This window comes from Calidris pugnax, unplaced genomic scaffold (genome assembly GCF_001431845.1).
Source record: "Calidris pugnax isolate Ruff unplaced genomic scaffold, ASM143184v1 scaffold160, whole genome shotgun sequence".
Lineage (NCBI taxonomy): Eukaryota > Metazoa > Chordata > Aves > Charadriiformes > Scolopacidae > Calidris > Calidris pugnax.
This window is the reverse complement of record NW_015090871.1, coordinates 258,604-277,884: the sequence shown is the minus strand read 5'-3', so window position 1 is coordinate 277,884 and position 19,281 is coordinate 258,604. Positions and strand designations below refer to the sequence as shown.

General features: G+C 51.3%; 1 protein-coding gene across 20 annotated transcripts in view; it reads right to left on the bottom strand.

Annotated features, from left to right (window-relative positions):
- SCRIB (scribbled planar cell polarity protein) overlaps window positions 1–19,281 on the bottom strand; it is a 95,217-nt gene that overhangs the window by 20,044 nt on the left and 55,892 nt on the right. For 7 of the 20 annotated variants that reach the window (XM_014945714.1, XM_014945718.1, XM_014945722.1 and 4 more), the window contains 8 exons: window positions 17,136–17,324; window positions 16,334–16,453; window positions 16,003–16,059; window positions 13,832–13,888; window positions 12,566–12,649; window positions 6,356–6,763; window positions 3,803–3,871; window positions 382–432 (listed from right to left, as the gene is read on the bottom strand). In XM_014945714.1, coding sequence (XP_014801200.1) covers window positions 382–432; window positions 3,803–3,871; window positions 6,356–6,763; window positions 12,566–12,649; window positions 13,832–13,888; window positions 16,003–16,059; window positions 16,334–16,453; window positions 17,136–17,324 — 1,035 coding nt within the window. The remainder of the gene's footprint in view (window positions 1–381; window positions 433–3,802; window positions 3,872–6,355; window positions 6,764–12,565; window positions 12,650–13,831; window positions 13,889–16,002; window positions 16,060–16,333; window positions 16,454–17,135; window positions 17,325–19,281) is intronic. The other 13 variants (XM_014945715.1, XM_014945724.1, XM_014945716.1 and 10 more) reach the window with 10 other exon arrangements.

Below are 19,281 nucleotides of genomic sequence, written 5' to 3'. Positions count from 1 at the left end.
TCTCCGTTTGAGGTGCAGGCCAGAGCCCACCCGCAGGAGCTTCTCCCAGCTCCTCTGCCATGGGGATGGCATTCCCGACTCTCTCTGCACCTCTCCGGGCACTGACCCCCCGCCCTCGCCCTCTCCACAGCAGCTCAGCCGGTCGTTTTACGCACTTTTTACACCATTTTACACCCACTGCCCTCTGCGCTTGAGCCAAAGCCATCAGCACCACAGCTTCTCTGCCAGGCAGCATTCGCAGATGCCATCTCAGCCGTGGCTAGCAGGGAATGGCCCCTCAGTGGCCACGGGTGCCGGGGGGCAAGTAGCTGGGGAGGGGGAGGCGGAGGCCGGGCGAGGAGCAGGAGCAGCAGCGCACACCGCACACCCATGGGCACTTACAAAGCGGGTCTCCCTGCCCGGCAGGTGAGCGGGCCGAGGGGTTGCAGGCCGCTGGAGAGGGGCAACGCCAGGGAGGGTCGGCAGGGCAGAGAGAAGGGGAGAGAAAACGAAGAGACCGGGTTTTCCGCCTGAGACAAGCACCTTCCCCGGTGCAGAGGCTGCTGCTGCCCGGAGCTGTGGGTGTCCCCAGGCAGGTCCTTGCCATCTGCCACGGGGACAGCCCCTCTGCCCTCCTCAGCACCGACCCACCACCAGCACCTTCTTCCTCCCCACCAGGTGCTCGTAGGACCCATGGCCAGGCAGGACCAGCACGACACCAGCCTCAGGACTGAGGATTCAACCTCCCTCAGCCAGTCTCTGAGACCTCTGAAATAAGCCTTCAAACTCTGTCTGGACCACAAGATGTCATAAACCAAAGAATTTACATTAAAAATAGATGGCGGCAGAGAGTTAGAGATGCGATGCCTCAGAACTTCTGCTGCGGAGCAACAACCTGAACGTCAAGTGTCCTGAATCCCCAGAAAATGTACAAGCCACGTGGCTAGTGACTACCCTGAGTGCCTCAGTATTGTCTGTGGGACCTGTTCCATTGTGTAGAACATTCATTGTCCAGAGAAAACTACATCTACCAGACACAGCGTCACCTGACACCCAGTCGACTGCTGCGGAAGGCTCTGATCCAAAAAGTGTGGAATCATGTAAATGTGGCAGAAAGCTCAGGTAGAGAGCGCAGGGCTGGGGATGCCGCTGGCGAGAGTGACTCTCGGCATTGCCACAGTGAGGGACCTCCAGGAACAACTGCCAGAGCCATCAGTTCATAACAGCCACAGACTGAGTCAGGAAAAAAACTTTTTGAAATGAGGCACAGACCATGTCTCAGAAATGACAACAGCGAGCAAATCTGCTGAAGAGCTTAAAAGGCTAAAATAAAGGACAAAGTCATGGAATTGGCTATAAACGCTTTAAGAAATTAATAGAATCTCTCATGGCATGCACATCTCTGAACAGAGAGATAAAAGAGAAAAACAAGAAAAAAGCTGTATAGATTATTCAAGCTCGAGCTACAGGGAACTCATGATACAAAAGCCCTGAAGTGACAAAATAGACTACAAATCACAGCAAGTGCTATGTAACAGGGAATTGGAGATATCCAGCTTAAAACTGGAAAGACAAATGCCTGCTAGTGGCCAGGACACTGGCACCAAGCCCCAGTTCCAAGACACTGATAAAAACATCAGGGACACTACGGAAGTTGCCGATGACAAATTGGAACAAGGGACCTTCCATCCAAATATAAGTTTTAAAAAAAGAAAATCACAATGAGAGTAGTCAGATATTGGAGTTGGCATCTAGAAAGATGTAGACTTTCCAACTCCAGAGCTGTTCAACATTTAACTGGCCTTGAGCAAGCTGATCAAATTGGACCTGCTCTGAGTGTGGCCTTAGACCAGACCTTCCATCCTAAATCGTTCTGTGAGCAGCTCCATGGCCACCCTTTGGGATTTGGGGCTTCTTTTTCAGCTGAGGTTCTTTAAAGACAGAGCAAATTAATACCTAGATCTTCTATTGTATAATAAGGAGTATCATCCACACCCCATTCCTTCTAGATAGAAAGAACCCAATCTCAAAAAAAATCTGTACTTGTGGTAAAAGGAAAACCTACAAACAGCCCCAAAGAAGCTTCCCATCAGTGTATGCAACTGCTCTCAGAAAATAATAAGTGAATATAAGCAGCTGGAAGAGAAAGCACTGAAATAGCATTACTATAATGAATAGTGTCTTCTTCCAATCGTCCCTGTTGGTCACTCAATTTCATAGAATCATAGAATCATAGAATTGTCTAGGTTGGAAGGGACCTTAAAGATCATCTAGTCCAACCGTCAACCTAAGTCTGATAAAAAAATAAATAAAAAATAAAAAATCCCTAAACTATTCCTGAGGACCATGTCAATCCATCTTTTGAACACCTCCAGGGATGGTGCCTCAACCGCTTCCCTGGGCAGCCTATTCCAATGCTGGATAACCCTTTCCGTGAAGAAATGTTTCCTAATATCCAGCCTGAACCTCCCCTGGCGCAACTTGAGGCCATTTCCCCTTGTCCTGTCTCCTGTGACTTGGGAGACGAGACCGACCCCCGCTTCTCTACACCCCCCTTCAGGTAGGTAGAGAGCACGATAAGGTCTCCCCTCAGCCTCCTCTTCTTCAGACTCCACAACCCCAGCTCCCTCAGCCTCTCCTCATAAGACTTACTCTCCAGACTCTCCAGACTCTCCAGATTCAAAGGACCCAAGAACCAAGGGAGATGCAGGAGAGGCCAAGGACACAACAGAGGAGGGATAGAACTATTATCACTGCGGCTCCTCTGTCATGTCTGCTGCTCCCAGCCACCTGGTCCTGCCCCTTCTCCTCATTGTTAACTGTCACCTCACCGCAAGGTGACTGGTCCAGCAAATAGAGCAGACAGCTTCTGTCCAGCTTAGAGAACCAAAAGGGCTCGGCTAAAGATGAGATGAGTGCCAGAGCTGGTAGAACCAGGCAGTTGGAAAGCAGTTGGACTCCAAAAGGAATACAACAGGCACAAAGTGACCATGGACAGAGTGCAAAGTACAACTTCCAGTTCATTCCAGCCCCCTAATATAAAACTCAATAACACACAATGATTGTGAAGGGAAAAGTTAAGAAATCCATTTAAGGATATTTAACTTCAAAAGGCTCAACTAACTTGTGAAACCCACTGCCACAGGATTAAAGATTAAGGCAAGATTCAAAAAGAGAAGATCAGAGCTGATATGAGAACTAAGATTGGCTAGTTTACAAAAGAAACCCTAAATTACAAGGAATAAAGAAACTTCCTATTTTGGAGTGGAAGTTCGCCTCGGACCAGAGTTTTAGAGTATCATTCCCTATGGGTAGGTTACATTGCTGCAGGATCCTTCATTTTCCTCCAAACAGCCGATGTGGGCAGATGGCAATGTCACAACAGAACTAGGGATCTCTCTGGAGACCAAGGAGCGTGGGTTTACAGACCCGAGATGATTCTCCAAATCCTGACTTCTCCATTTCTTCTGACATACCAATCGCCAGAATGAAACGGTCTCTGTATAAGGCACCGGTGAGGCCATTCTCAAAAGAGACAACCACCATTTGTGGTCACTTGGTACTACCCTGCTCATTACCCTACCTATTGTCACCCCTCACAGCAGTAACTTTCCACCAAGTTTATGACCAGCGAGTTACACTCCTGGATCTCCCAGACACTTTGAAAGAGCAGAGGTTCTTCTCCTAGTTCTCTAGTTGCTGGATGCTTCTCCACCTCAAAGGTACAGCTCTCAGGGATGGAAACCACTCTCGGCTTCCTCTGCCCTGGTGCCGTTCGCCTCCCTGCCCATCCCCGCATTGCCCATCCCAGGGCCAGTCTCACCTGCTGGTTACCAGGAGAATAGGGGGTTTCACGCCTGGAATTGCCCATCCCAGACTCGCCTGCAGGAGCCTGGAAGAGAGAAGACAAAGACAGACAGTTACTGTGGAGCAGCAGCTTCCACGCCTCTCCCTTGGTGGTGAGACCAAGGAGGTGATGGAGACCACCAATGTCCAGCTGAAGCTGACTGTGGGTCATCTCCTTGCAAGAGCAGAGTTAGCAACGGGCCCAGCAGCAGCTGTCACGGGGCAGGAACTTGCAAAAAAGTGCTAGAAACAGCAAGGGAAACGCCCTGCAAGGTCAACTGACTCGGGGTCAACCTTCTGCCTTCATCCCTGGGAATCCTCTCTCCACAACTTCTCCCCAGCCCTCCTCAGACTGGGCCACAGTCTTGGCAACCTGCTGGATAGAGACTATGCAAAAAAAAGCCATCCAAAGTGAAAGAGGACAAGATTCACCCCCAGCCACATCCATTGCTGTTGGCTGGCTGGTGACACCTCTATGAGTAGCCCAGAGCACAGGGGAGACGGGGTCTCACCCCTTCCAGGGGAACCCACCATCACCAGCGCTCAGGCTGGGCCACCCCAATGGCTACAAGAAAGCAGCGTCCCAGCAGTTCCCTGCAGTCTGTCCATGGGACTAAGGAGAACAATTTAAAAAGGATTTCAGATGCCTAAAGGTGGAAACAGGTCATTTGGGATTCAGCAAATGTTTAAGCAAATGGAGGGTTCGGCAATCATTAATGTCAGAGGCAGGCACTGGTGATTCAAGTTAATTAGATTCAAGTCAGCCTTGGGCAACGGTGTTTCTACTAACCAGGAGCTGTGATCCAAAGTTTATATGGGAGCACAGAAAACATCTGACCCTTCTTAGCACTGTCAGGACAGAGAATGGCAGTATCAACTGATCTGCCTCCATCCCTCCTGGGCAGAGAGACCTCTCATTCACCCTGCCCCTGGCTGCTGCTCCCCACGTCCACCCGTGCTCCAGCACACCCAGTTTAATTCACCAAGGAAGGAGCTTTCTACAATACTGTTTTTCAGGGATTTCAGCTCCCCAGCCCAGCTGACACTGACTGCTCCAGTTCTGGTGCCAGAACACATGAAAAGAACGCGCAGATGGGGAACCGATCCCTTTTGACAGCAACCCGGAAGGAGAGCAGCTCCAGCCAACTGTGACACCCACATCCAGACCGGTGACAGCTGAGCAGGCATAAAATCTGCCCCCCAGAAGGGTCAGTGCTTTGTGACCGCTACTTTTTTCATCTTCTGAACTCTAAAGCTGGATGCCTGTAATGTCGAAACCACAGTCTTTGGCTTCTAATACACTGAGATGCTACAGAGGTTCAACCAGATGCCTCGCTCTATGGTTACCTGCCTACACAGCTGTGAAAAACAAATCACCAAGGAACTGGGCTAAAAACATCTACAAGAACCACAGTTGGGTGTTGGTTTGTCTGTTTGCTTTCTCTTCTGTGTGTGTGTGCCATTCATTTTGCTTCTCTCGCTTTTCAGACACCCGAAAGGGCTGAGAAACGAAGGTAAGAGTGATGTGGTGCTGATCTGGAACACAGTATCTCTGGGTGTAGTCCTTGCTCTGCCACAGGCTTCCTGTGCGAGAGCCAGAAAGTTAAATACAAACAGGTTTCCCAAGGCAGAAAGAAAAATACTTGAAACCTGAAAGTTTAGATATACTGAAACGTGTCTCTTCAAGGAAGAGGGTGCTCCTGGGCTGCGGATGAACCATGTCAGCTGCTCTGACACGGCAGAGTCTAGAAGCTGCTGTGTTTATCCAGGCCCAGATACCCAAGTGTGACACCACCATCGTTCTTGTACCCCCCTGCCAGCTCTTACCCACAACCACGGCAGCTGCGACTGCCATGGCTCCTACTGACTCCTGCCCACCCAGAGACATGGGGACGTCACAGAATCATGGAATGGTCTGGGTTGGAAGGGACCTCTCAACCCAGCACTGACCAACCCACCACTGACCCGTGTCCCTCAGCACCACGTCTGCCCGGCTTTTCAGTCCCTCCAGGGATGGTGACTTCACCACTGCCCTGGGCAGCCTCTGCCAAGGCTTCACAGCCCTTTCCAGGAAGGAATTTTCCCTAGTCTCCATCCTAACCCTCCCCTGGCCCAACTTGGGGCCCACTCCTCTTTTCCCATAGCCTGTTCCTTGGGAGAAGAGACTGACCCCCCCTGGCTCCACCCTCCTTTCAGGGAGCTGTAGAGAGCGATGGGGTCTCCCCTCAGCCCCCTTTTCTCCAGGCTGAACCCCCCCAGCTCCCTCAGCCGCTCCTCAAAAGACTTGTGTTCTTCGAAGTCCCTAAGTCTCCTGACACCCTCTCTCCCCTCAGCAGGGGAGCTCAGCAGCAGACACACAGGGCAATAATGGGTTCATTAGTGGCTGGAAGACCATTCACTGCCCAGGCAAGGCTGGAAAAGGACATGTGTTAGGTGGGACCGGCCCCACATGGGCCTCGTGCTGCCCGGTACATGCGCAGGGGTGGCCTGGAGGGGGTGACCACACACAGCATGCCATGGGACCGCTTGCCTTGGAGTAAAGGTTGGTCTTCAGCACTCCCCCCCTGCCATAGCCCAGGGGAGGCCCCCCCAGGCAGGCCCGGCCGGCCGCCTTCCCCCTGCGGTTGGCCACCACAAAGGGGTTCTCACTGAAGAGGATGGGCTGGGAGTCCACCATGCACTCTTGCTCTGGCGTCTTTGGCGGCTGGTCCTGGGACAAGGGGCCACCTGTGGGAGGCTGCTGGTCAGGCCGGGGCGTTTCTGCCCCGCTGGTGCAGTGGTCGGGTGTTGCGGAGTCCCGGGGAGGTCTGGCCACGCTTCCGATGGTGGGGCCAGCAGCCGTGTCAGGGCATGAATCCCGGCTGTCCCGTGCCACCGGCAGAGACAGCAGAGCACAGTCGCCCTCCATTCTGGAGCTGGGCTTATTATACTGAACGAGCTGAGAGGGAAACAAAAGGGTCAGAAAGAAATGAGGAGAAAAGAGTAGAGGAGAGGAGAGGAGGAAGAACACACAGAGCTGATGCTGAAGGACAGGAGAGAGAAGAACTCGAGCACTAATGCCCACATGACCACCCATTCCCTCTCTCCTACTGTACCACGAGTCTGGTGATGATCCCAAATGCCACTTCCAACAGAGGACCTTGCAATACAGACACCCGGTAGCTGACAGGCACGAGCACGCTCCCTGCACAATTCCAGCTCTCCTCTCCATTCCAGCCTGCACCTCAGCACTCACCAGGAATGCTGCTGCTCTCCAGCAAACCCCACACAACCACGGGTCCTCCCCCATCTCACTGCAGCACACGGAATCACAGGATGGTTTGGGTGGGAAGGGACCTTTAAAGCTCCCCTCAGTGCCACCCCCTGCCCTGGGCAGGGACACCTCCCACCAGACCAGGTTGCTCCAAGCCCCCTCCAACCTGCCCTTGAACCCCTCCAGGGATGGGGCAGCCACAGCTTCTCGGGGCAACCTGCGTCAGGGTTTCCCCACTCTTGGGGTGAAGAATTTCTCCCCAAGATCTCACCTAAATCTCCCCCTTTTCAGTTTAAAATCCTTGCCCCTTGCCCTGTGGCTCCCCTCCCTGATCAAGAGTCCCTCCCCAGCTTTCCTGGAGCCCCTTGAGGGACTGGAAGGAGCTCCAAGGTCTCCCCGGAGACTTCTTTTCTCCAGGCTGAAGCCCCCAACTCTCTCAGCCTGTCCCCACAGCAGAGGGGCTCCAGCCCTCATCCTCAACCTCACTCCACCACCATCATGGCCCAAAACCAACTGTCCCACCCCATGACACTTCCCAGCAGTTTCAGCCATATCACCTTTTGCTCCACTGCATTCCATACAGTTACTACCATATCTACTCCCTGCAGCTCCACCACCCCTGCACAGGCAAACATGCTTTTATGGCCCCACTCATCCAAATACACACCAATAAATAAAAGAGAGCTAAATAACAGCTAACAAAGCTCAGACCCCTCCAAAAGCAGGACTGAAACCGAGCTCCAGTTCTATCGAGGCTCAACTGCACCTGTCCAAGACAAAGCACTGACCTTTCCTCTTCTAATGCTATAAAAGAGAGTCTGTTACCCCAGCCAAAGCCTTCTCTCAGGGAAGCAGAGATAACCAGAGAGCAACGATCAGATCTCCTTCTCTCCCAGTCCCTGCCTGGCAGCAGAAAGACCTCTCCTGCTCAGAGCACATTCTCCAGCCCCTGTGTCATGGCAGCATCCACAAAAATAGCTCTGTGGGGCCGGGGACTACGATGGCAGCTGAGAGGCTCAGGAATTCCTGAGGCCCTCCCCTAACCCTCCAGCCCCAAACCCACCTACAGCAGTGGTGGGCAGAGCCCTGGCTCCTATCGTATGTCTTCAGACAGTGAAGCCTGTGCTGCCCTTGGAAATTCTGCTATTGTAGCTACGTGAGTTTCCAATTGTAAAGAAAATCCTCCCAAAACCACCCCAAATTCCAACCTCCTTTTCCCAGAGGGTGATAAACCACAGCAGCAAGAGCTCTAGTGTGTGTGAAGTTATGCCCAGCAAAAAGTACTTCCAGGAATATTATTTGCTCCCTGGGGATGCTGTAACAAAAGCCCTGCCAGAATCACCACTGCAAAGTGGGTCTGTGGGTCCTGCAGCCAGGCTCCTCCGATGGCTCCAGCGCTTTCCCGAGCCAAGAAGAACACAAACCCCGACCGGCCTGGGATCCAGGTGAACACCCCCCCCAGCAAAAGGCCTGCTTTGGGAAAAAGTGAACAATGCTTTGGGGGCACTGTGGAGATGGGCACCTCACCAAGGCTGCATGGGGAGCCTCAACGCCTGCTCTGTTCATGGACACGACTGGAGCCGAGCTGCACCTACCCCTCGCTTTCATCTCTGGCGCTTCTGCAGGATGCCTCGCTCCCTCTGCTATTTTTATCAGAGAAGCAACAATTTCTATTTTGGGTGAGCCAGGATTCTGGCAATGCAGTGTGCTCCTCCCAGCTGTGCCTCTGTCACTCCCCGTCCCACAGAGGGGACAATCCTGTTTCACCCTGCGCCCTCTGCGGTGGATACAGAAGAAATGACCTGTGGCTCTGATCCACCACTTTGCCCCAGCCACTGAAACAAATCCAATTTTAAATCGAATGGACAAGTACAGAGAAAGAACCAATGGTTAGAAATTGAAGAGAAATAGATTCAGACTAGAAAGTAGAGATTGTTAATTAACTAACCACGGTGAGATGCCGTGCGATATAAAGTCTTCTCCATTTCTTAGAGCCCAGAGAACAAACCTAGACTGTGACTGGTTTGCTGTGGCGAGATGCAGTCACTCGTGGGTATGGTTTCCAAGCCTGTACTATGCAAAAGACAGAGACCATAATGGCTCTTTAATTACTGCGATGGCAGCCCCCAGACATAGACGTGTGCTGGTCTCTGCAGACACCAGTTACCGAGAAGGTGGCACAGCCACAGGGCATCACCGAGGTGAGCTCTCTCACCCAGCTTTCCACTGGAATTTTTTCATTTGGGGTTTTAAAGTATACAAACCAAACAGGCCTGCATCTCAGCAAGCCTTTGTTCAATCTTGCTCACAACAGGACCAATAGGCAGCAACAGAGACTAATCTGAGACAGCCAGCCATCTGCCCCTTTCTTTGGGGGCAACTGTTGGGCGAGCCTCATAACAAATTTCACCCGCAACCTACAGCAGTCACAACAGAGCTCTGCACCCACAACAGTGGGAAGAACAGCAGGCCCCACGACCCCCTTCCTACTATACAGGATGAAAAGATATGTAGACACTGCTTAGAGGAGAAAGTACGTGGTGGAAATGTTGGTCTAGAGACAGGAAGAAAGAAGAAAATACTGTGGGAACTGGGCAATAGTGATTTCAATCCAGTGGGACCAACTGGAGATGGACTACCTGTTACCCAAACTATGCTTTTCTGCCGGCCAGACCCATCCCTGTCTGAGTCTTCCCGGCGGTCACCCCCGCAGCAAGGAATGGCCTCTGAAGGAACACCAGAATTTTCCTGCCCCTGCAGCCCGTTCCCCCCCTACCCACCATCCAGGCAGACAGATTTTTTCAAAGACAGCAAAGACAGGGCTGGGCAAACGACAGCTGGAAAAAAGATAAACCATGGGCAACAATTGGCCCTTCCCCTGCAAGGGGACATTTATAGATGCCGCCCATATGCCCCGGCATTCCAGTGTGTCCGCCCCTACGTTCCAGCGCTGGCATTCCGGGGCTGACACAGCACCAGTTCCCAAATGCTGCTCCCTCTGGGTGACACAAGGGCTGCCCAGCAGAGAGGCAGCTGCTCGCATGGGGCTGGCTCTCCCCTTCTCCCCAGCTGCTGAGTTACACCAAGAGATGCTAAAAATACATTAAACCTTCTCCTGATAATGCTTTTCTGTGTGAAGAGCCAGGAGAGAAAACACAAGAGCTGGGGAGTCTGGGGGGAAAAACGTGAGGCAGAGCAGGGCTGCAACCAGTGTGGGAGCAGAAGAGCAAGATAGCCTGAAGTCAAGGAGAGGAGAGAGGAACAGGGGAGGAACCTGTCTGGGTGGAACGAGATGGAGACAGTACAGGTGAAAGAGATGATCCTGGAATGATGGAATGGGAATGGTGAATCTGATGGTGACAGCAAAGGGTGGTCTCACTGCCAGAGGAGGAATCATAGAGTGGTCCAGGCCGGAAGGGACCTCCAAAGGTCATCTAGTCCGAGCCTCTCCTTGAATATCTCCAGGGAAGGGGCCTCAACCACCTCCCTGGGCAACCTGTTCCAGTGCTCCACCACCCTCACAGTAAAGAATTTTCTCCTAATCTCCAGTCTAAATCTCGTCCTGTCACTACAGGCCTTTGTAAACAGGTTCTCCCCAGCCTTCCTGTAGGCCCCCTTCAGGTATTGTAAGGCTGCTATTAGGCTCTTCTCCAGGCTGAACAACCCCAGCTCCCTCAGCCTGTCCTCATAGCAGAGGTGCTCCAACCCCCTGATCATCCTCGTGGCCCTCCTCTGGACCTGCTCCATCAGGTCCATGTCTTTCCTATACTGAGGACTCCAGACCTGCACACAATAGTCCAGGTGAGGTCTCACCAGAGCAGAGTAAAGCAGAAGAATCACCTCTCTGGACCTGCTGGCAATGCATCTTTTGATGCAGCCCAGGATGTGATTGACCTTCTGGGCTGCAAGTGCACACTGCCTGCTCATGTCCAGCTTCTCATCCACCAGCACCCCCAAGTCCCTTTCCTCAGGGATGCTTTCTAATATCTCACCCCCTAGTCTGTACTGATGGTGAGAATTGTTCCAGCCTAGGTGCAGAACCTTGCACTTGTTCGTGTTGAACCTCATGAGGTTCACCTGGGCCCACCTCTCCAGCCTGTCTAGATCCTTCTGGATGATATCCCATCCCTCTGGTGTATCGACACCACCACACAGCTTGGTGTCATCTGCAAACTTGCTGACGGTGCAATTAATCCCTCTGTCTATATCACTGATAAAAATGTTAAACAGTATCGGTCCCAGTACAGACCCTTGAGGGACACCACTTGTCACTGCTCTCCATCTGGACTTCAAGCCATTGAGTACTACCCTCTGGATGCGACCATCCAGCCAGGAAAGGAACAGAGGTGAAGGCTGAGGATATGTGTGATGGAGCAGCAGAAACCCAGTGCGACAGGGATGAGGCAGGGAAGGTAAACCATGAACAGAAGAAGCAAAGATGGAGAGGTGAGGTGAGAATTTAAACAACACAGGAGAGAGAGGTGACTTTGTAATCTGGAAGTTTGTGAAATCTGGATTTTCTCTTGGGTGAGGTGCCATGTATCTTGTATCTGCAATTGGAATGCAGGTCAGGGCAGGGGTCTCCAAGGCTGTGTCAGGGCTAAGTCACGATATGCAATCGCTGCAACTGACTTTTGCAGTCTTAGATGGATTTTGATTCATTTTTAGCACTTTTGGCATTAGCACCCTGCATGCCCCTCCCTTTCCAGGCTCTGGGCAACCTGGTCTAGTTGGGGGTATCCCTGCTGACTGCGGGGAGGTCGGACTAGATGACCTTTGGAGGTCCCTTCCGGCCTGGACCATTCTATGATTCTAAACATGGTCCCACAATGAATTCACAGCTGAACTGTGCACACAACACTGTCACCGAAGTCTTGGGAAGAACTTCCCCTCCCTCCTCTGCAGCTTCCAGTAGTTGCCTCCTTCCACAATAAATCCCTGCGTTCTCCCACCCTCCTCTCCTGCTGGGCTTATTCAAGACACTTTCCTCCTTTCTGTCCTGTTCCAGGCACTTCCTTTTCCGTCTTGGCAATTACACAATTTCCCAATTGGAAAGCGCCCTGGCTCTCTGCTCTCCTCATTTTCTTATCCCAATATTTCTTTGTGGCAACCCCCCATTTCAGACAGTGTCAAAGTCAACCACAGCTCCGTGTCCCCATTTTCCTCTGCAGAGAGCACCACCACAGCATGGTTTGGGTTGGAAGGGCCCTTAAAGATCATTTAGTTCCAACCTAAGATCATCTAAAGATCATCTAGTTCCTCGAACCTGTTCCAACAGGTTCATGTCCTTCCTGTGCTGAGGACTCCAGAGCTGGACACAGCGCTCCAGGTGGGCTCTCCCCAGAGCAGAGGGACAGAAGCCCTCCTCACCCTGCTGGCCACCCTTCTTTTGATGCACCCCTCACACCAGGGTGCAAGGAGAGGGATAAGAGCGCAACCATGGCTCCCTCCATGCAGGGACCCACATCTCAGCAGCCCCTCACTTACGGTGCGGTTGACTCTCTGGAGACCACTGCTCGGCAGCGCAGCCAGGGTCCGATAGTCCAGTCTCAAGGGCTCGCTGGTGACGTTCTGGAGAGGGGGGCAAGGGAGAGAGCAAGAAAACACAAACACCAGCAAGAGATCAGGCCACAAGTCAACTAACTCAACCAGGAAGAACAACTGAAAAAAGGAAACCACCCCGAGTAGTAACCAAGGCCTTGTCTCCAAACTCTGCAGAAAGTTCCCATTGCCTGGAAACGAATTATAGAATCACAGGATGGTTTGGGTGGGAAGGGACCTTTAAAGCCCCCCCAGTGCCACCCCCTGCCCTGGGCAGGGACACCTTCCACCAGACCAGGTTGCTCCAAGCCCCCTCCAACCTGGCCTTGAACCCCTCCAGGGATGGGGCAGCCACAGCTCCTCTGGGCAACCTGGGCCAGGCTCTCACCACCCTCAGGGGGAAGAATTTCCTCCCAATTATCTCACCTCAATCTCCCCTCTTTCAGTGTCAAACCCTTCCCTCCTGTCCTACGGCTCCCCTCCCTGATCAAGAGTCCCTCCCCAGCTTTCCTGGAGCCCCTTGAGGGACTGGAAGCGGCTCTAAGGACTCCCCAGAGCCTTCTCCAGGCTGAACCCCCCAACAATCTCAGCCTGTCCCCACAGCAGAGGCATTCCAGCCCTCTCAGCATCTCCAGGGCCCTATGAGCCCCCTGGAATTGTTCCAAACACAACCATGGAGACGCGTGGCAAAGGCCAGGCTTGAGAAACCCCGCAGAGACCACGTCACCCCGGGCCTTTGGTCACCACATAGTCACACCCCTACTGTTCCTCCTGTCCCCATGTGCACACATCCACCCCCTCACGGCGTAGTGGAGAACACAACATACATACCTGTTTTCTACCAAAGAGCACCCAGAAAGGCTTCCTGGCTGGATTTGGAGACATCGGAGAGTACAAATGTACAACTCCTCTACAGTATCTTTTCTCAACCCCAACTCACTCTTTTTGTATGATTTCATTTGCTTTCACTCCCTGTTCACATCTGTCTGCCTGTCTCATTCCAGCCATTGCTTTCCACCATCCCTTCCTCAACCTCATCGCAGATTTCTCCATTTCTGGTATCTTCTCTTATATCCAAAAGTAAAGTCTTTGGGGCAGGGGGGAGTGAGTGGAGAAGTTATGGGGAATGAGTGCTTTTAGAGATTTCCGTGGCCTTTGAGTCCAGTTGTGGCCCTTTTTCTGCAGCTCTGCACCCCCCACCTTGGTCCTCACCTCCGCCTCCTCCTCAAGCTGCCGGGTGGCTGCCTCCCGCTCCCTACGCATCCGCTCCTTCCCGGGACAGGGCAGAACCGAAGCAGTGTCCCAGCAGCACGGGCAGAGAGAGATGGAGAGAGGTCAGCGCCATGCCGGGGAGGGAGACGGCGGGGGGACAACAGAGGGGACAGAGGGGCAGGAACGGCGCCGGCGCCACTGGGAGAAACCCAGTGTCTGTGGGGAAAAGGAGCTGGGATTCTGCAGGAGCTCTGCGAAGCAGAGGGGATGGACGCCCCAAACAACACAGGCTGGGTTGTCCCCAGACTAGGGGGAGAGAGAGGATGTCTCTATCCTTAGCAGGGTCAGGCCTAGGGAAAAGCCACGGGAGATAAAGCCCTCCCTGAGGGGAAGGAGAAGATCACGGATTGTGAGAGGAGACACCTTGACAGAGCACAGACAGGAGAGGCTGGAAGGGAATACGGAAACGAATCTACAGAGCACAGGCCTGGCAGTCACTAGGGAAAAAGACCTAAAAAAATCACATGCTTGTTAACAGCATCGCAGCCAAAATGCTATATATTTATAGAGACAGAGACTGTAAAAGCATGAAGCAGGGCTTCAAGCCCCTGTCAGCTCTCAGTCATCCAAGCGCAGCACAGGAATATTATGGGAGTGACCAGTGACTCATCCCACAGGCCCCAACTACAGGCTTTGCTTCCAACACAAAACCAGTAGGAACACCCTTTGCTGTAACAGCAACGCTACAAAACCAGGTTTTCTGAAACCACAACAAACCACTCTCGGTTTCTTCCTAGGAAACACACCGGGTGTTTTACAGGAAAAACCTAAATCTGATCTAAAATGGCTCTGCTCTGAGCAGAGAGGTCCCTTCCTACCCAAATCATTCACGGAATCACAGAATCCTTTGAGTTGAAGGGACCTTTAAAGGCCACCAAGTCCAACCCCCAGTAACGAGCTGGGACATCTTCAACCAAACCAGGCTGAAGATTATTCCATCAATTCTTCTGGAAGAACTCCATTCTCAGCACAGATCGCAAACACCACCACACCACCTTGCAGAAGTCCCTTGTCTTATTCCTGCTCATGCCGACACCAATCTAAGGCTGTAGGCTTAAAGCAAAGCTCCCAAAGGGAGTCTGCAACACCCCGAGCCCCTTTTGTCCCCCTGCTCCAGTCTCTCATAAACCCACACCTTGCACAGCCCATTGCAGTTGGTGCAGATGGATGAGACAGACATTTTCCTGTCCATGGCTCTATCCTTTCACACTGTCTAGTCAAAACCTTGACCCTTTCTTCCAAAAATAGTAAAATCTCAAGTGTTAACAGAATCACAAAGATCACCTCCATCCAGAATTGCCAACATAACTCCACACTTGTTGGGAGCAAATGTAAAGAGGTGATTGCAAGTACAGAGAGAACCTGGAGAAACATCAGGTGTATCTAAATGGGAAACCTGAAGAAAGGCTGCAAAATGTCCACACTTATCCACCAGGAAAGCGGGTTCCTTATTGACAATACTGAGGAATTCAACTTTCCTTCATCTTCCAAAAGAATCTGACTGCATAAATTACAGTTGTAAGAGGGATAACTAGAAAACCCAAGTCCTTGAGGGGCTTGACTCTGCTCATCTGTGCCTGTGAAAGGCTGGAATAGGAGGTAGAAATATAAAAATCTCGAGTCAGAAAAATGATCACGTAAAGTGAGGAGCACAAACTTGTGACTGATTAACATTTGTGATTGATTAAGACTTGTGATTGATTAATGGTGCCACTGCTTCAGTTCAGGACAGCTTTGAGCTGTGTGTTCTCATCTCTGCCCATGAAAGCTCTGTCAGGTGATGGAGTGCTGTACAGGGAAAACTGATTAAATGTGGGACTTCCAAGCAAAAAGGCTACTTTTCTCTAAGTTGCCACTTGTCCAGAAAGTGCCAGGAGGTAACCAAGATGCACTCTGTAAATACCAGCAGAGCAACACCACAGGGGTACAGAGGGAGGCACGGCAAAGCCAGAGAGCAGCTGGAACCCGAGCGGTGCACCAGGAGGAGAAGGCCCAACCCCCCCGTGGCATGAACAACCGGGCAGAGACCATCCATGGCGTTTCCCTTAGGGCTCACGGTCTGAGCAGAACCACTGCTGAGAACAGATTTTGCTACACAAAAAATCTCTCACCACTTTCTCCATTTCTTCTCTCTCCCACTGAGTTGCTTCTCTCACCATTTCCATCTCCTAGGAGAGACCAAAGTTAGAGCCACCTCACCCAGTGCTCTCTCCCGCCTGCGACCTCGGGACCATCTCACAGTCCCGTCTGAACCATTCCTGAGGGGGCCTCAGGCGTCCCGCCCTAGCCATTCCCGAGGAAGGCACTGGGACCTGCTGAGCCCATCAAAAGGAAGTCCATGACCCATGGTGTTGCAGATTCCACGCACCACGGGACACTAGGGATTTTTCAGAAACCTTTTCCGCTCTGTAACATTCTTCCAGTTGCAGCCAGAATACCCACCTTCTGCAGGATCTCCAGTTCCTCAGGGCTTAAATCCCGGTCGATGGAAGAGATACTTTCCAGGCTATTCTTGCGTCCGATACCAGCAGCGAAAGGGTTTGCAATAATTCCCGGGGACATCTACAAAGCAAAAAGGCAATGAAACATGGTGGAAGCCCACAGTGTGCCACACAAAAAATACCCATATCCTGGGCTCCCAGATCCAGAGAACCAAGATGATCCCAGCCAAGTCTTTGACAACTTGAAACCTTATTTCAGCTGTTGATTACTCAAGGAACTCGATGTCTAAGAAAGACGAATTTAAATGGAGACAGTTTCAGAGAGAGGATAAGGTGACTGGGGGTTGGGTACATGTTCTGGCGGAGAACAGAAAAGTTTACTTGCTAACCCTGGAAAAAGGAAAGCTGAGAAGGCACAGGACTGCTATGGGTTAAGGGTTTCCCTGCAGGGAAAGGTGAACACCAATAAACAGACAGACAATTTAATTTAAATACAACATTGGCACAAGAAAAAAAAAAATAGGCGTAAATAGCCTGGAGAAACTTGGCTTGCAAACTGCATTACAAACCAGTGCAGCGACACTGTGGAACAGTTCTGTTACCAGCAGAGACAGTCTCTAGATATCTGCGCATCTATGAACTGGCAACCACCTCCAGTTCACGTAGCAGCGGACCAGGCTTTGAAATCTGGGACCTCAAATGAAAAATCTACAGCACACGGTCGGAAAAATCTTCTATAAGGACAGAGGTGGGATCGTTGTGGCGCTGGTCACCACGACGGCACCCCGAGCTTCAGCTCTCACCTCGATGGCAGCTGCAGCCTTGGGGTCGAAGCCGTCACACACCAGCACCAGGAGCGCGTCGCCCACCCCGCGCAGCATCTGCACCGCTTCCGTGTGCGTCATCCCCAGCAGGCTCTGGTGGTTCACCTCTAGGATCCGCATCCCCACCTTCAGGCGGCCGTCCCGGGCTGCCGCCCCCGAGGAGCTCACCTGGAACAATGGGGGATCGAGGGGTCACCTCAGAAGGCGAGAGGAGATCAGGGAGCTCTGGGACCATCGGGAAGAAGGAACGAGAGAGGACAACACACAAAGGACACAGGGAAAGCGCCGGGAAGTACCTAAATATAGTTACGGAGAGGGCAGAAAAGGAAAAACATCTACAGTTTGGCAGAGAAAAGGGGTGTGGAAGAGATCTCTTATGGCACGTAAAAAGATTCTGTATCTGAAATGTGTTGTCCCAAGGAAAGAAACTGCTTTTGTTTCGTCAATGAGGCAGGTGAGAAAGGAAGCTCTCGCGTCTGTGATTTATCTCCACAGAAAGGAAAGCATAATAATTGTTTATTGGGAGAGAGACAGAAAATGTAAGAGTAGGGATAATTTTTGTGGATGAAGATAGATGAGTCAGAAAGACTTTCACTGTCTCTGTGGTAGAGACCAGTGTAACGAATGACATGTGTCTGTCATTTTCCATCCTCTCTTTCAGGGAAATAACATGTAATTTATTTTTTTTTTTTCCTCAAGAAGTCACAAGAACTTATTCTTGCCTCACGTACGCAAGCTGCGACCGGGGGAAGCGGCCACATGCAGCGTATGGGTCAGGCACATAAAAGCCAGAGTCTGTAACCCAGTGTGTTTGAGGAGAGGACAGAAGCACATGCTTTGCCACCAAAGGCAGTCAAGGCAAGCAGTTTTATTCATTTTTTCTCCCTTTGGAACAGGGAAAAGAGACTGCAGGACTTGCTGTGGGTACAAAGTGGATGAGAAGAGAAAGAAAAGGGGACATTGGGAAAAGGAAATCCCCAAAACCTCCCCAAACACATGCAAACATGAGGCTCGGGAGGAATTTGCAAGCTGAGGAAGTGAGAAAAAAACCTGATCAATGGCAAGAGGCGAAGCTACTACCAGGAACCGACAAAAATAGAGGATACAACTCAAAGTGCCTGAAGAAAAGGAACAGAACCACCAACAGGGCATTAGTTTTTCTAATGGCACACCAAAAAGCCTGAACAAGATGGGGTGTGCATACAGTCAGGCCAGACCCAATGGAGACCTTGGGACATTTGGTGTATGGACAGATCTCTCTAGGAACGCCAGGACAGACAGATGGCTGCCATTCAAGGTCTCAAAGCCAACAACCAACACAAATGAGCTTTACAAAGGCAATTACGGCCAGCGCTACACAGAGGCTCCCCAGAAAGGGCATGTCAGTGTTGAGGACCTCAAACAAAGCCTGTGGATCCACGACGAGAGAATGCAGAGGACAAGGGCACACAGAGCTGGACATGCAGGAGTGGCTGTCAGGGTAGGATGGAGGCACACTGGAGGAAGGAAAGACAGGCAGAAATACTGTACACCACATATTACTGGAATCAGAGAAGCAAAAAAACCCCAAAAAACCAAAGGCATGCATGTTTTGGAGCTGTTTTGCAGAAAACAACAACAGACATATCTTTAATAAAGTACTGTAAAAACAGGAGAAAAAACGCTGCATGCATTTTTTATATTTTTTAGGATGGGGAGGAGGGAGAGCAGCTGTGCATGGCTACAGTCAGTTCTTCAGGGCTGTGAAGGGGTGTGAGTGTGAGTGCGTGTGCATGCACTAACACAGGCACGTGCAGCAGAATGGAGAAAGAGGGAGTACTCACAATTTCTGTTCCAGGGAGAGCAAGTGCATATGTGTGACAGTAGAACACCCAGAAATAATGGGAGGAGGTGAGGTTAATGTAGAACAATGTCCTCGATGTCATCTGTATTACTGATATGTCACTGTGGGACACTGAGCTATCCCCACTGAGACTGATCATGAATTTCACATTGTAGATATAATTCATACTTCTCATGGTACTCAACTTTTAACACTTCATCAAGAAGGTTTCAGAAAGGAAGAACCAGATTACAACTTTTTTAAACAATGACAATTAAGGGACTGATGAAAATGCAAATTAAG